Raw genomic sequence first — 17,399 nt, 5'->3', positions numbered from 1 at the left:
TGAGGCCATGTGACTTAGTGGCTTTAAAGCAGGAATGAAAGGGAATCGCAGTGGCCTGAGGGCCTGGCCACAGTCCTGCTGGGAACTCTCCCACCTCTGCCATAGGGCCCAGCTCTCCTGCCTTCTGAAAGATGGAGGAGATAGCCCAGGAAGGGAGAAGAGATGAAGAAGTAGGACCCACCCTCCCCTGATAGCCAGGCAGTCGGCTCTAGGGGAGTGGGCATGTGCCACCCATCCTGCTGGATCAGCCTGCCCGCCTGGCGCTGGTCCTGGGTCCTCTCCCAGCCGGGTAGGCGCTTCCCAGGGCCAGCAGAAGTTGAGCCAGGGACCTGGTGTGCGGGAGGTGGAACAGGAAGCTGGACCCCCGTCACTTTCTTCCGTCCTCCCCACAGCCCAACAAACAGAAGCTAAGGAGGCAGTCACTTGAAATGCATGTTGACATTTTTATTAATCAGAAAGGAGGTGACTGGTCACCCAGAACATTCTCAGATGGGACATCAGCGTGTCCCAACAGCCCCAGCAGCAATTCCAGCACTTTTTATACTTAGTGCCACTGTAGAAGCCATGCGCCCCACCTCCCCATCTCTCTGCAGTGCCCCCTCCCCTCTCCACCCTTTCTCTGGGGAGTCCCAACCCTGGCCACACACCCTTGGCCCCTGAAGAGCTTCTTTCCCCTCTTGGGGCAGGCTTCCTTGTAATTATTATCAGAGAGTGAGCGGGTTAGACCACGGGCTTGCACATGGGGTTCCAAAGAGCCTTCTGGAAGGAGAGGATCCAGGTACACTGCCCCCACCACCTTAAACCAGAGCAGTTCTGTTTTTTATCAGTTTCATGTAATCTTGGGTTTCCATGTAAACTTCTGATTACTAAGGGTTCCAAGGCTAAAAGGGTTTAACAGCAGCTGGCTCAATCTAGATCTCACCAGGGGCCACTGAAAACCCAGGAGGCGAAGGCCCAGGGGCTCAGGGCCCCTGAGATGGTCCCACAGGCAATGAGGGGGAAGGGGGCAGGCCAGCTCCCTGTTGCCCATGTCTGTCTGGGGCAGGGACCACCTCTTGCCCTTCACTGGCCAAGCCCACCTGCCTACGCAGACACCTCTCGGTGACCTCACCTGGGGCCAGACTATTAACCCCTGTGGCAGTTCCATCTTCCCTTCTATGGAGGGGACACAGGGCTGCCACAGGTGTTTGCTCACAGGTGAAACCCAAGCTAGGCGCAGGGGCTCTGTGTTGCTGAGCTTTCCCCCTCCCACTGCAGGGAGCAGGAAGGGGAATAATTAGAGACCATTAAAGGAAATTAAACATCGCCTTCAGAGATAACCTAATGGCCCCCGCCCTTTTGTAACATCTGTGCCCCCACTCCCTGCTACATCTGGAAAGCCAGCCATCTTCACATCCGGAGTCCAGAATCCAAAGCCCAGGAGTCCTAGGATGCAGAAGCAGGCCCCACTAGGCTTTGTCTTCGTGCCTCAGCTTCTCTGCCACCGTGGCCTCCTCCTGTCCTGCCAGGACTTCCTTCCTTTGTGTGGCCTCTTAGGCCTCACTTTGGCCTCACAGCATTTTTGAGCCGGAAGCAGCCAGCACACGTAATTACAGGCTTTTCAAACAGGCAACAAACACACTTCTGAGGATAGAGTCAGGTATTAAAGGGTTCTTGTTGCCTTTTTCTTTTCTTTTTAAAGCAGACCTTCAGAAGCTGGATTTTCCTGTCCTTATTTGCCTATGTAAATATGGCTGAGGGTGCCAGGAGGTTACAGCCTGGGGGTCCCCTGCAGGAGAAGAGAGCTGGTAGAGGAAAGAAGGTGCCTTAGGTCCCCCTTCGTGGTCTTTCAAGAGCCACAGGAGGCCTAGACCCAGGGCCCTCACACCAGAGCCCAGGCCGCCTGGGCCCCGTTCCTGATGCCAACACAAAGGGGGTGTCAGAACAAAGGGGGAGCAATTCAAAGTGGGGCACCTGCCGAGGCCATGCGCCACCGTCCTGGGACACACTAGGGCTGTTGATCTTCTCCAGAAACTTTGGGAGTTGTGGTTGGAGAAGAGGAGAGGGCAGGCTGAGGGAGGGCAGTCCTTCGCGGGCTGCGTGGGCCACTCCGGAAGCAAGGATGTGTGGGTCCATCCCTGTGTCCTGGGGCCCATGGTGGCTAGCACGTTTGCAGGCCTTCGGGGGGATGTGGCCAAGGCTCCCCAAGAGAATGGGGGCCAGGTGGAGAGTCCTCGCTCTCGTTCCAGTGGGGTTCTCTGGCAGGCGGGCAGAGAATGGCGAATAGCAGGCTCAGGGCACCATGTGCCACCACTTGAAGGAGAAGGGCTCCCGGCGCACGTTGGTGCCGCAGTGAATCTCCCCCTGCAGCTTGTGGTAGGACAAGTAGTCATTGATGAAGGTGCAGTGGAGGCCCAGCGGCTCCAGCAGGGACCGCACCTTCTCCTCCAGGCAGCAGCGGCCGTTGATGATGGGCCCGAAGGGCTTGGGGATGCCCAGGTGCTTGCCTAAAACCACCATGTTGACCTGTAGAAAAGAGAAGGCAAGAGGGGGACCCAGCTGACTGGGGACAATCTACCCATCGGGGCCCCTTCTGGTCTCTGGCTCTGGTAGACCCATCTCCAGGGCCTGTCTCATTCTTGCCTGCGTCCCTGGACCACCAGGGCGGGACTCACTCAAGAATGAAATAGATTCATGGTTGAAAGAGGATTAAGAACAGGCAAGGCTGCCAGTAACATACAATGGTAATTTTATATGAATTGAAGTCACTCCTTCCTTCTCCAATACTTTCTTCCATCTATCAGAAAATTGTCATAACAACTTGGTTAGAACGAGATTTTTACCATCACCTGTCAGAAATTTGTATAACAAAAACACACATCCACAAGATCTACGGTGTGAATGTCCTTTTAGGTGTGGTGTACTTGTGCAGTGCACAGCTTGCTCAACTGTCCCTGGAAGCCCTGATGGTTGTTATCATTTATTGAGCATCATCTATGTGCCAGATATATCGTCACTAAACCTCACAGCCTCTCTCTGAGGCTCTGGCTTGGACAGGTTCAGTGCCATGATCGACGCCACACAGTCAGAGAAGGGGGACTAAAACTTGGTTTGAGTCTGACCTGCCCAAAACCGTGCTCTTTATCCTGTGCCAGAATGTAGCACTGTCGCTGCCTGAGGGCACTGAGGAGTTGGGGCATTGGGCTGGGAGCCTTTAGGGGGCACCTGGGTTTATCTCTGGTGGCACCTCTCCTTCCCTGGTTGGGGGACCTGGCTGGGGCCCTAACGCTGGGGAAGGGAAGTATCCCCCTTCTCTACAGGGTGTACATGTTTCTGAGAGGAAAGCTCAGCCCCAGATTGATGGCCAGAGGAGCTACCCTTGGTGGTCAAAGGGGACACTCTGGACTCACTGTCTGAGGGTGGTGCTGGGTCATCCAGGTGTGGGGTAGGCTGCCCTCACATTGTCTATGCCCTGACCCTCACCCTCAGTCTGCCCTGCAGGGCCAGGCAGATTGGGACCAACATGAAGCTGGAGGGTCCTGGGGGATCAGTCCCCTGGCCTTGGCCCTGAGAGTTGCCTACTAATGGGCCTGAACATGCTAGGGTGGGAGTGGGGCACACAGAGGACAAATGGCAGGGAAAGGAGCCAGGAGTCAGATTTAGGACCAGAGCCAGCCCAGGTGGGCTTCCTCCTGGATGAAGACTCAGGAGACTGGAGGCCAGCCCACTGCTCACTGGGGGATCTCAGGCAAGTCAACCACTCTCCTCCGAGGGCCTCAGTTTCCCCATATGACAAATGAGGGTGTTAACTGAACATTCCCTGTCTTTTAGCAGGGCCTGGACTGAAAGTGGGAGATTCCCACAGAGAGGTGTGTATTGAGGAGGGAGCTTCCGGCAAGTGTGGGCAAAGCCACAGCCCAAGGGAGGCTACCAAGGTCATGGGCTCTGGCCCAGGCCTCCCCCTAACCCTCAGCCAGACCCAGAGCCAGCTCACCCCTTAGGGTTTTGCTGTCTAATACAGTAGCCACTCGCTACATGTGGCTGTTGAAATTAAAATGAAATGAAAGTAAAACTTTTGTTCCTCAGCCACACCAGTCACGTTTCAAGTGCTCAGGAGCCACATGTGGCTCAGTAACTCCCATGTCATATTGAGCAGATATAGACCATTTCCATCATTCCAGAAAGTTCTAACAGCACTGCCTTAGAACAGTGGTTCTCAACCAAGGGCAATTGTACCCTCCATGGCATTTTTGGTTGTCACAAGGACGGGGTGCTACCGGCATCTGGTGGGTAGGGGATGGGGATGCTGCCACGTCCTATGATGCACAGGACAGTCCCCCACGATAAAGGAAGTATCCAGCCCCAAATATCAGTAGGGCTGAGGTGGGGAAGCCCTGCCTTAGAGGCTCTGCCAGGACCCCAGTGAGGAGTCAGGAATGATGCACGTCCCGGTGGGGAAGCCCCACCCCCCATACACCTGCCTCCAATCAGCACGTGGACCCTAGCGTTCAGTCCCAATCTTTGGCTTGTCCAATGACAGGGATTCGAGTAAAAGGCCCCAAGCTGAACAGGGAAGGTTTCCCATCCTGAGGCTCCACCCCTCACAGCTGCCAACACCTAGACATCCTTTCCCAAGGGCTTAATGGGTACTTTGGCCAGGACTGAGCCGATAGCATCACTCAAGCCCCTCCCAGGGGCCCGGCTGGTGAGCTCATAATCTGTTCACCTGCTTGTCAGCTGCCTGAGTTAATGACAGCCAGGGAGGCAGCAGCTGCCTGCCCCACCCCACTGGGGAGCAGAGCAGGCATCTGAGGCCCACAATTGAAGCCCCAAACATTCGGAACCAAACCACGCTTCCTTTTTCCACTTGGGAAATAAAAGTCCTTAGTTGTGGGGGCTGCTCTGTAGGATGTTTAGCATCATCCCTCATCTCTACCCACTGGATGCCAAAAACACCCCCCTCACTGTGGCGACCCAAAATGCCTTGATTGAGATGTTCTATACCTGCCCAAAAAGCAAACATACACTGGAGAGGTCCTCTGGAAGCCCACCAGGACCCTGCCAGGCTCCAGGGACAGGAAACGACCCATCCTTCCTCCACACTCTCACCATGTCAGGGAAGAAGGCTTCTGCATGGGAGCCCCTCATAACGAAGAGCTGGGGGATATCCACGATGTCCCGCTCCGTCAGGCCCAGCTCGTGCTTCAGCAGCTCCCGGTTCCAGTCGATGCATTTCTAGGGGAAGAAGAGGGGCAGCCCCGTGCCCCCAGGGAGCCAGTGAGGATCTAACTGAGTGCCCACTGTGCGTTGGGCCCTAAGCAGGGCCCTCTGCACCCTTTAGCTCCTTTGCTTTTTGTGCCATTGCTAACCCAAACAGGGAAACTGAGGCACAAGTGACCTGCCCAAGAGCACAGAGCTAGGAAGTGGAAAAGCTGAGGTTTGGACCCAGACAGTTTCTGGTTGCAAAAGTGTTTGCCACTACACCACACTGTCCCAGCCACACTGCGCTTATGCTGCAGCCCATCTCAGCGGTTTAGGAGAAAGTGCCAGCACTGCTGGGGAGAAGGGACTCTGCTCCAGGCCCTGCACCAGGCATGTGACAGGCATTAGCCCGGCCCCTTCCTGAGACCCCACTCTGCCCAGTCTTCTCACCAGATCTCCTTGACTCCCACCCACCTCAGGGCCCCATTTCTCCACATCTCCTCATCTTACCAGATTTCTGGGGTGAGAACTCAGTTTTGTTTCCACAGAAACCCATCATTTCCTCAGAGCAGGGAAAGATCTCCCTTCTAAACTGGCATGGCTGTGTCTCTTCCATTAGACTGTGGGTTCCCAAGGGCAGAGGCCCTATTCTACACACAGGTTTCAGCAGCCCCCAGGACAGTCAGAGGCCCAGGACTGAACCCTGCACCCCCATCCCCACAGTTCTCCCTGGAGGGTGAGGGACCCTCAAGAGCAAGCAGTAGGCCTGCCCCTCACCTGTACATAGAGACTATCATTCTGGAGGCGTCTGTCGGCCAGCATGTCATTAATGCTTCTCTTTACCTGGTGTTCCAACCCTGCAAAAGAAAAAAGACAGTACATGAACTCAGGGAGTAATGCCTGAGGCTACCTCGGGCCTGGGGCTGCCTGATTCAGGCCTGGGACTGCATGATCCGAGCCAGGATTCTCTTCCCACCTCAGTGCCAGGCTGGGAAGCTAGGAGGGAGAAAGCCAGAGACTGGATACCCTGATGGGACTAGGCTCTGGTTGTATGTAAATCCTGGAGATGAATCACAGATTCCTTGGGAAGGGACTCCTGGGCTCAGGGTCTAATGATTAAAGTACAGCTACTACTATTGAACACCTACCATGTCTGGGCCCCCTACTGAATTTATTATTAACTTTTAAACAATGCTAGGTGGGGTTAATTATCACCCCCAATTCAGAGAAGAGGAAACTGAGGCACTGAGAGATTCATAACACATCCATGATCTCATAGCCAGCAAGTGGCAAGACCAGGATTTGAACTCAGTTCTATCCAGCCTGCAGGCTACTCCACATCACTTCCAATGCTCCATTCCTCAGGTGAGAGCACTGAGGTTTGTGGTGGGGAAGGGGGAGGTGCTCAAGGGGCCAACCAAGCCCTTGGAGGGTCTATCAATTCCCAGAGGAGGGGCCACAGAGGGGCCCTGACCCCCCACCTGGTTCCCACCCCTCCCTCCTTGAGCCCCTAGCCCTGATGAGTCCTGTAGCATAGCCCTGGGCAAGCCAATTCTCTCTGAGTCTCAGTTTCCTCCTTTTTGAAAAGAGATGAGGAGGGAGGAGTGGGAGATTGGGAGATCCAAGGGGCCAGAAGGGAAGTACCCAGCACAGACTGGCAGGCAGAGCGCTCATTGCTTTCTGTTCCTTTCCTTCCTGGAGTATGGCCAGGAACTGCCCACTGTACGGAGAAGGTTATCTCTTTGCGTGTGCCGAGGGCAAGCCACTGGTCTCCAGGCTTCCCTCCCCTCCCCCGAGAGAGAGAGCCCTCATCCTTAGCTCCCATGTGAGGGAGTCAGGAGAATTGGTGATTCAGGCTCTGAGCTCAGAGATCTGTAGACAAAAAGCCTATAAACAGGGCCCAGTCAGGAAAGGCATCAGCAGTGCCCAGGGCTGGCAATGAGAGGGCAGCGTCCCTGCAGAGGGACCGGGCCATTCGCACTCACCATCAAACTGGGCCGCCTCCCCATAGCCCTCCTCTTTCTTCTCTCGGAACAGTTTGAGGCAAACACTAGGGCTAGCCAGGAGCAGCCGGAAGCCCTGGCACAGAGGGAGGGAGAATAGCTCAGTGCACAGGTTCCCCCTACATGCAGGAGACCCCAAACTCAGGAGGGGCCTGACTTCAGAGGCCACATGACACATGGGACTCCCCTCTCCCCATCACTCCCATCCACCCGCCACAAAGAACTATCAGCAATCCCCCAATGTCCATGCTGGTTCCAGGCTCCAGGCTTCTGTCCATGACTTTCTCCCTGCCTGGAGGCCCTTCCCCACTTTGTCCACCAGGAAACTCAGCCTCCCCTCCCAGGCTGCTTGCTCCCCGAGGGCTGTGCCCTGCCTGGCCACCTCTGCAAGGTGGTGGAGCTCAGTGGTTAACATGTTGGCCCAAAGCCCACTAGCTGGGTTTGAATCTTACCCTACCAGTTAATTGCCCTTCTGAGCCTCAGTTTCCTCATCTATAAAATGGGGGCAATGATAATAATATCCACCTCATGGGGATTAAACGAATTGAAACATGTACACATAGTAGGTGCTCAGTAAATGTTACCCATTATTATCAGTGTCATTTCTGGGTCTTGGCCAAGAAGTTTGGATCAGAGCAAACACCCAGTAAGTATGAGAATAAGTGTATTAGTAGTGAGCAAATGAGTGCACTCCTGACCTGAGCTCTGACCTCCTCCAGGAAGCCCTCGCCGATTGACACCACCTGGCCCCGAGGGTGTTCTGACTCTGAGCTCACTATGGATACAGGTGTTGAACTGGTTCCAAGTCATTTTGCCTTGTCCCATCCCATTAGGTCAGGCAGGGGCAGAGGTGACTCAGAGAGGAGGAGAGTGAATGCACCTTTTTGTCGGAGGTGGGCACAAAGCTCAGGAACTCGTCCACGTGGCCCACAGAGAGCCAGTCTGAGTAGAGCTCCACGGGCGCCTGCACCTGCTGGGCCTTCAGGAAGTCACGCACCACCTTGGTCATTCGCCTCCCACCTGACCTGGGCGGGGAGAGAGAGAGAGAGCCAGTGTCACCTGTGGTGACCAGTGTGTGTGAGGGTTAGATTCAGGACTCTGATGTCCTTTACATCTCAGAGTCTTTGAGGATGGGGCACATCTGAGGATATGGAATCTGCATTTCGACAAACATCTCAGCTGATTCATGTGCAAGAGAACCACTGCCCAGTCATTTTGTGGTCAAGCAACACTGACTGTCTAATCCCCAGTAGTTCCTGGAATTGAGCATTTTCAAACCACCCTTTATTAGCAGAGATTGGGGAGGAAAGGGAGACTGGGGTGGCCCAGAACAGGGAACAGGGGAGCAGGATCTGGTCTGGAGTCCCAGAGCTGTGGGAGGAGACATTACCCAAAGCTGCCTGTGTATGCAGGGATTCTGAAACTGCCCCAGGCAAGGGCCATGTCCCCATTTCACAGATGAGGCATCTGAGGCCTAGGAAGTTCAAGGGGGAGACTTGTCCAAAGTCGGAACAATATATTATACTTTGGGCACTTTCCACCTTTCCCTGGCACATGTAACCATGCACAAACACACACACACACACACAAACTATCTGTATAGAGATTTTTTAAGAAATGTTTTACAAAAATGGCATCATATTTCTTGCCCTAGCTTGTCCGGTTTCAGGATATATGGGTGAACTCCCCAGCTCACGTCCAGGCTGGTGGTTCTACCTGAAACAGAACACAATCCAGCCCTTCCCCCGCTTCTCCTCTGCCACCACCTGTCCAGTGACACAGCCCTCACCTGAATAATCCCAGTGGCTTGCCCCCTTCCCCCAGTCTCTCTGCTCTCACGCTTGCTCCTTCTCAGTCTAACCAGAGGGAGGCTTTTAAATATGTCAAATCATGTCCCTTCTCCAGACTAAATTGTCACATCACTCCCATCTCACTGTAGAAGTCCTCACAATGACATGAATGGACCCACCAATCCCGATGACACCCCCCTCCTGCCACGCCCCTCTTCATTCATTCAGTTCCAGCCATGCTGGCCTCCTCTTGTCCCTTGCACATACCAGGTATATTCCTGCCTGGGGCCTTTGCATGTGCTGTTTCTTTTATCAGGAACTGTTCCCCATTCCCCATATCCCCATAGCTCACTCCCTCACTTTCAAGATTAACTCAAAGGTCACCTTCTTTCTCTATGAGACCTGTGAAAATTGCAATAACCCCTCCAACCCCTTTCCCAGCTTTATTTTTCTCTGTCACATATAATATACTATTTGGCACACTTGATATTCAAACCCAGACAGTGGGCTCAGGCAGGAGGCGATAGCTCCACCACCTTGCAGAGGTGGCCAGGCAGGGCACAGCCCTCGGGGAGCAAGCAGCCTGGGAGGGGAGGCTGAGTTTCCTGGTGGACAAAGTGGGGAAGGGCCTCCAGGCAGGGAGAACGTCATGGACGAAGGCCTGGAGGCTGGAACCAGCATGGACATTAGGGGATTGCTGATAGTTTTTTGTGGCGGGTGGATGGGAGTGATGGGGAGAGGGGAGTCCCATGTGTCATGTGGCCTCTGAAGTCAGGCCCCGGTCCCCCTGCGGGGGCGCTGCCCTCTCATTGCCAGCCCTGGGCACTGCTGATGCCTTTCCTGACTGCCCTGCTTACTGTCTGGCATCCCACTAGAATGTAAGCTCCACGAGGGCTGGGATTTTTGTCTACGTCCACTGCTGTATCCTCTCATATGATAGATACTCAAAAAATATTTGGGGATGATAATGCTTTAGAACAGCTGTGTGGTAGTCCGTGGTCTATCAAACTCGAATATGTCATAGACAGCGACTAGAAGGAAGAACCCACAAGCAGTGGCACATGACAACACTGCTTTGATTTTGGGGATAGGATGATGGGACATGTTTTTCTTGTATGTCTGTTATTTTAATACAGTGCAGGCAATTTTCAAAGACTTCTTAAAAAACTCGATAGAGAGTCAATAGAGAAGAGTTAAACTTTCGACATTGTTCGTCAGCAGAAAGTGGTAGGAATCAGAAACATAAGGCTGGGGGAAAGGCAGAGTCGCTCCTGGGGACACTGCAAATCTCTGCATAGAGGCAGGGGCATGGACCAGATAGCTCCAGCCCTGGAAGGCGGCAGACCTGGTCTCTGGATTGCATAAAAGCTACCACCAGGGGGCAGTATTGCTCAAAGATTGTGTTAAATGTGGGGAGCGGAGGGTGGAGAACCCAAGACAGCAGAGAATGGTCGGGGCATTTGTTGAGCACTTTGTGTGTGCCTGTCTGAGGCTCCTCACACTAAGTATCTTGTTTAACCCTCATGATAACTCGACGACATATGTACAAATCACCGGTCCCGGTTAATATCTGAACTCTGCTCTGCCAAGCAATCTGACCTCACCCCCCACTATGCCCCCTTTCTCACTCTGCCCCTTGCTCACTCTGCTCCAGCCTCACAGGCTTCCTTGCTGTTCTTCTAATGCCTCCGGCACACTCTTTCCTCAGAGCCTTTGCACTGGCTGCTTCTACTCCCTTGCACATTCTCCTCTCAAATAGCCACATTTTTAACCCCCTCTTTTCCCTCCAGGCTTTGTTTAAATGTCAACTTCTCACCAAAGCTTCTTTTATCTAACGTGCAAGATTATTTACTTATTTATTTGTTTGCTTATAATCTGTTCCTCCCTGCTAGAATGTAGATAGATTGTCTGTTTTATTAACTGCTGAGGTCAGAAGCCAAGATAGGAGCATAGGGCAGCAGCCTGGGTGTTAAGTTTCAGTTTGGGCCCCACAAAGTAGCCCTGGATTTTGACTATGCCCCTAACTTGCTGTGTGGTCCCAGGCAGTAGCTGTCCCTCTCTGAGCCTCAGGGCCCCATCAGTCTAATAACGGGCTATGTTCCTGGTTTTCAATACAATGGCCAATGGAGTAGGGGCACAGCTGCACTGGAGACCCCACACCTTCCTATCCTGGTGTCTTTCTGTGAGCCTGGGAGCTTCTAGAACATTTATTTTATCCCCAGCACTGGGCCCCAAACCTGGCAGGTGGGAAGTTTCAATAAATATTTATTGAATTGGTAAATGAATGCATAAGTGAGTGTGCATTCACTTCACTTTTCTGAGCCTCAACTTCCTCATCTGTAAAAAGGGGTAACAATTCCCCGAACTTCATGAGGGTGTTGTAAAAATTAAATGAGGACACTTGGGTAAAGCGTTATGTTTGTGGTACATAGGTGGTCAGTAACTTTTGTCCATGAGTTCCAACCTGCTTCAAAGCAGACACACTGCTAGGGGGCCAGCTAAACAATACCTCATGTGACTCCTTTATCCCCGGCAATGCCGGTTATATAGCCAGGATAGGGACTCCTAATAGGCCCATTTTACAGATGAGGAAACTGAAGTATGAAGTATAAAAGAATTTGTTCATGTAATCACGTATCTGTTATGTCCACTGATAAATCCCTAGAGCCTTCAACAGTGCCTGGCACATAGTAGGCATGCAATAAATAGTTTTAAATGAATCAATCGAGCACCTACTCTGTGCCAGGCACTGCAGTAAGCACTGGTTAGGTGGTGTACCCCAAATCACATTCTGTGACTAGTAAGTGACAGAATCCAGACTCGAACCCAAATCCATCCGATTCCAAAGCCTGTGCTCCCACGTCCCTCCCCTAAGTAGTGACCTGCCAGAGACCCCAGGCCCTTCTGCCTTGTATCCTGAGCAGCCACTTACTCACCAGCCTATGGTGACCTCTGGGCCCTTTCAAGCTATTGCTAGGACAGCTGCTATCCTGATCTCCTACCGGGAGAGGTCAGCAAGTCCATCTCCGGCCTCTGTATCAGATTGTACATCTCCTCCCAATCTCTTCTGATTTTTCGAAAGGAACCAGAACTCTGGCTTTTTATGGGAGGCCTCCTGATATGTATGTATTTAATGTTGGTGACAAAACTCATAAAATAGTACACAGGCCAAAAGACCATGGGCACTAGTTCTCTTCTAAGACTGTGACCTTTCAAATAGAAGATTCTAGGTCTCCGATTCTTTGACTCTAGGATTGCACACAGGATGTTAAGGCCACTTTTCAGACTGGAGACTTGTGTTTGAGGTGAGGGAGTTGGAGGGTGGATGCTGCAGTGGGTCCCCTGTGCCTTCCGCCACCCTCCTGCCCTGGCATCTCACCTGGGGAAGTTGCTGCCAATGAGGATCCGACCCAGGGGATACTCCTTGCTGCCCACTGTCACGGGTGGGCTGACGTCCAGGTTGCCGAAGGAGTCAAGGCCAGAGGCGCCAGCGAACGAGATTTCCCGGGTTACATATCCAAAGTCAGGACCCTAGAGGAGGACCAGCAAGACCAACCCCAGAAGGAGGAGTCAGTTGGAACAGGAAGAGACAGTTCTTGGGGTGGGGGGTAAGGGGGACATCCTGGGGGACTCCCACTTCCTTAAAAACAACCCTCATCCATTCTTCACAGATCCACTCACGCCCCCTGCTGTTCTCTGAGTATGGTGCGATTAGAGTCTGAGCCAATAACAGAACAAGAGCTAGAAAACCCCCAAACATTTGGAAATTAGGCAACACACTTGTCAAGAACCCATGGGTCACAGAAATAATCAAAGTGGAAATTAGACACTATTTTGAAGTGAAAGGTAGTAAAAACACAGTGCATTAAAACCTGTGCAGTGCTAGTGGGGCTGTATTTCTAGGGAATTGCCGGAGCTCTAAACACCTATGTTAGGAGGAGAAAAGATTGAAAGCTCTTAGCTTCTGGTAACAGGTAGGAAAAAAACGGAAATTAAACTCAAAGAAAGTAGAAGGAAGGAAATTATAAAGACGAGAGTGGAAATCAGTGGAAAATGCCCTGGCAAAGTCAAGCCCTGGTTGATGACGCACTCATCCTGCCGGGCTCATTGTCACCTCGACTGGATCTGGGTCTTGTCCCTGACCCTGTCAGGCTGGGGTAAATGCCCCTACTCTGTGTCTTGGCGCTCAAAAATTTCCCATCATAGCCCCTACCCGGACACGTGTTATCTGGGCAGTGAGGGAGTGGGGGCCCCTAAAGAGACAGAGACCATGAGCTTCTGGACCAGCCTAGTTTAGCCTAGCAATTAAGCTCAGAGGTTATGGAGGCATCCTGTCTGGTTTTGCACCTTGGTGCCAGTACTAACTGGCTGTGTGGCCTTGAGCTAGTTACTTAACCTCTCTGAGCCTCAGTAAAGAGGAACTTTAGGTGTGCCCCATGGATTAAATGAGTAACCTTGTAAAGCCTGGAACTCAGCATGTGGTTACTAGAACTGTTCTTGTTCATAGGAGGCACACAGTGCTTGGCACACAGTAGGTATTCAAAAAACCCTTGTTACATGAAGACAGGCCCTGGCTCATAAAAACAAGAATATTGAGGGCTCACTAAGGGTGCATCCCCCCAAAAGGCAGTTTGGTTTCTCCAGGGCTGACTCCTTGGGGAAGAAAGATACCCAATGAGGACTTTGCTGGCCAGCCCCTCCCCAAACAGGGGTAACTTGCATGTCATTTGCACATTTGCCCAAATCTCCCACTGACTCCCCATTTGCCAGAGCCCACCACTTGTGTCTTTTTGCCCCCTAAAGGATGAGGACCAGGCAAAACAAACTGGGGATCCTATAGGAGGGGCCACCCAAGGGTTCCCCACTCTGCTTTTTGCCACTTACCAGGATCTTCTTATAAGCGAAATCCTTCAGGCCTCTGTCTCGGGGAGAGTCGAAGACCACTGGGAAGGATTTGTGAGGGGCCTCCACGTAGCCAAATTCCATCTCGTCCTGGGAGGAGAAAGGAAAAGACCACAGTAACCTCCTCGGGCGTGATTTTTCAAAACAGGATGATCCCCCCAGGTCTGGGGCAGGGTGGGGCAGCAGATCCTCCCCAAGACCTGGAGAGTGCAGGGGGTGGGGGGCAGAAGTGGAGGTGAGGTTCCTTGGGGACCTGACCAGGACAGGATTCTATCTGGGACCAGGGCATTTGGAGGGGAGCAGGATAGACAAGTGATGTAGACAGCGGGGAGTGGTCCTATCAGCTGCATGCCCCCTACCCCCAGTCCTGGTGCCCAGGCAGCCTGGCTTCCCAGGGAGACCAAGGCCATTAGGAACCTGTGCAGGTCCCCTTCCCCAAAGCCAGGTGCAGGACGGGGTCCCTGGCTGCCCCCACTCTCCCAGGGTCACTTCCTGCACCCACCTGGATCCAGCGGTCATTTCGATTTTCAATCCAAGGGCAGATGATGAGCTTGCAGTTGGCTTTCGATACCAGGGCAGATATGTCCTTCAGAAATTTCTCATTTGAGCCATGACGGTCTAACACGCTGGAAAACACAGGGTGGGGGAGAGTACTAATGACCTCTAACTGTGGCCTTGGCCTTAGGGCAGAGAGGTAGGGGATGAACGGGATGGCCTTGATCCAGTCTGTACTAGGCCTTGTGTGCCTGCTGGATGCAGGGGTTCAAATGCAGTCCCTGCCCTAGAGAGGCTCATGGGCTAATGACAGAGACGGATAATGCCCCCAGATCACATCGGACGGTACGTGCAAGGTGAGGAGCAAGGCCAGGGCTACGGAGCCCGGAGGTGGGGCACTGAAGCCAGCAGGGACAGCTGTGGAAGGGGGACCTGGATCTCACGAGGTAAGATGGTAGTGAGGGGGCAGGTAGCCCACCTACTCCTGTTCCACACAATTGACCTAAACAAAGGAGTCAGGGTGGGGTTAGTGAGCAAAGGGAAAGAGAATTCCCTCTGAACAACTGCACACACCTAGACCCAGGTAAGCAGAGCAAACCTGTTTGGCCATACCCTTCCTCGCCTTTTGATTGATGTTCCAAATCAACCGTGACTTTTTCCACTGGTCCGACCTGTGATGCAGGAGCCTGGAGTTGCCTTGCCAATCAAGGCTCACCCGGCCATCAAAGGGCCTGACAAGGATTCTGAAAGATGGCAGAAGGACCAGGGACCTGGGATGGGCCAAGGCTCTCAATGGATGCTGGAGGCTGGGGTCCCATGTTCTCTGCAGGCCCAGAAGCACACCCACACCAGAGTGAGACTTGGTCTCCTGCAGCCTGACCAGGGCCTGGTCCCACTGCCTGGACTAAACCCAAAATGTTCCGGGGCTGCTTCAGGCAGGACAGGATGGGGGCAGGGCACTGGAGGTTAAGTCAGTGACCTCAGCCAGAGCCTTAGCTGCTCAGGGCAGGTGGGGCTGACAGACCTGATGCGCCCAGCTTGTGCCCGTGGGTGCCCTCAATGAATCCATCCAGTCTGAGTGAGGGGCCAACCCCAGAACAGCATTCTGTTCCTATCTCTACCAGTCCAGAGATGGCGGGAGAGCTGCCAGGGGGGTCAGGCGAGGCCTCACCTGCACACATACAGCTCCAGGGGGGGCTGGGTGTTGGGGGTCATGATCCAGGGGGACATGCGGAAGACCACAGTGTCTGTGAAGAGGGGCACCTCTTCAGGCAGGTTCTGGGGGGGAAAGGAGGACTCAGTGGGCCCTGCAGGAAGCCCCATCAGGCCTCAAGACCCCCAGGCGCCCAGCCTGCCCAGCCCTGGAACCTCCAAACTGGTCCCCCAAGCTCCTCAGCCCCTATCCCCACCTCCAAAGCCATACATACCCCCATGTCCACGAGGCTGACACTGAGAGAGACCAGCCCCAAGAAATCAGCGTCAGGGAAGGTGAGCCCCTCCACATAGAATCTGATCTTCCGCTCCCCTGGCTGCCGCTCCACGTTGTAAGACAGATGCCGGGGGCCCAGCACCTGCTTGTAGTCTGAGAGGGAATTCCCACCTGGGGGAAACAGAGTCAGCACTGGGGGGGCGGGGACAGTGCTGGGACAGGGGTGTGGGGCTGTGAGGACAGGAGGAGAGGAAACCAGGGGCAGAGCCACCTATGTGTTAGATCTGCTTGGGCTCCTCTCCAGCTCTGCCACACGTAGGCTGTGTGACCTTGGCTCAATGACTCAACCTCTCTGAGCCTCTCTCAGTTCCTCATCAGTGAAATGGGCTAACATTATATTTCTCATGAGGTCAGTATAAGGTTTAAATCAGGTAAGGAGATAAAAGCGGCTGGCACAAAAGGTGAAGAAAAGCCAAATGTCCATCAGCTGATGACTGGATAAACAAAATATGGTGCACGCATACAGTGGAACACTGTTCATCCACAAAAAGGAACGAAGGACGGACACCTGCTACAACATGGATGAACCTTGAAAGCCAAACACAAAAGGCCTCTTACTGCATGATTCCATTTATATAAAATATCCAGTATAAGCAAATCCATAGAGACAGAAAGCTGATGAATGGTTGCCAGGGGCTGGGAGCCGGGCGGGGCATGGAGTGACTGCTAATGAGTCAGGGTCTTAGGTACGGTGTGGATGTTGATGAAAATGTCTTGGAACCAGATAGAGGTGGGGGTTGTACAACATTGAGAAGGTACTAAATTCCACTGAATTATTCACTTTGAAATGATGACGTTTATGCGATGTGAATTTCACCTCAATTGAAAAAAATTGAGGGGCGGCCAGTTAGCGCAGTTGGTTAGAGCCTGGTGCGCTTAACAACAAGGTTGCCGGTTCGATCCCCGCATGGGCCACTGTGAGCTGCACCGTCCACAACTAGACTGAAACAACTACTTGACTTGGAGCTGATGGGTCCTGGAAAAACACACTTAAAATAAATAAAAGATTTTTTTTTAAAAAATGGAATACAAGTAAAATTGAGCTGAAAAATGTAGTAGTTCTTCCCTGTCCCCTTTTGTCTTCCTGTGAGGGTTGGGAGGAAAGTGTCACCCTGGCCCGTTCTTATTCACAGAAGGAAAGGTTGTCAGTTCACTCACTGTGACTATTTCTGTTCTGGTATCACGAGAAGTGTTTTCAAGCCGGCCTCTGCCTGAACTCCCACCTCTGATACATTCATAGGAACATTCTGGTTCCTGCCAGGTTCATTTAGCAAGAACAACAAGTTCTGGGTCAGTTTGAACAGAAGAGTGTAAAGAGGAAGAAGGAAGTGGCAGGAGAGGCCTCTTCCTATTTATAAAAATGAGTAAGGGCACTTCAGGATGAAGGACTTGTGTTTTCTTGGATTAATTAAATCTCTGGCAGAACAGCTGAGCTCTGAGGGCAGGCCTGGGCCTCAGCTTTGCTGGTTCCTGTCCCCACCTCACCCTGCCTGGACAGTGCTTGTCGGGCATTGAGAGCTCCTTTCACACTGACTGACC

General features: G+C 52.8%; 1 protein-coding gene across 1 annotated transcript in view; it reads right to left on the bottom strand.

The window, feature by feature from the left end:
- Positions 1–425: 425 nt before the first annotated feature.
- Positions 426–17,399, bottom strand: part of PADI1 (peptidyl arginine deiminase 1) — a 35,676-nt gene continuing 18,702 nt past the window's right edge. Inside the window, exons 7-16 of the mRNA XM_088790229.1 lie at positions 15,799–15,971; positions 15,543–15,649; positions 14,379–14,502; positions 13,859–13,966; positions 12,354–12,505; positions 8,065–8,209; positions 7,167–7,260; positions 5,959–6,038; positions 5,089–5,214; positions 426–2,505 (exon numbers count right to left, since the gene is read on the bottom strand). Coding sequence (XP_088646355.1) covers positions 2,272–2,505; positions 5,089–5,214; positions 5,959–6,038; positions 7,167–7,260; positions 8,065–8,209; positions 12,354–12,505; positions 13,859–13,966; positions 14,379–14,502; positions 15,543–15,649; positions 15,799–15,971 — 1,343 coding nt within the window. The 3' untranslated portion in view covers positions 426–2,271. The remainder of the gene's footprint in view (positions 2,506–5,088; positions 5,215–5,958; positions 6,039–7,166; positions 7,261–8,064; positions 8,210–12,353; positions 12,506–13,858; positions 13,967–14,378; positions 14,503–15,542; positions 15,650–15,798; positions 15,972–17,399) is intronic.

Source organism: Rhinolophus sinicus, chromosome 14, assembly GCF_057876585.1.
Source record: "Rhinolophus sinicus isolate RSI-liver-muscle chromosome 14, RSI-T2T, whole genome shotgun sequence".
NCBI lineage: Eukaryota > Metazoa > Chordata > Mammalia > Chiroptera > Rhinolophidae > Rhinolophus > Rhinolophus sinicus.
Note: the sequence above shows the minus strand (reverse complement) of the source record. Positions and strands in the feature narration are given on the sequence as shown.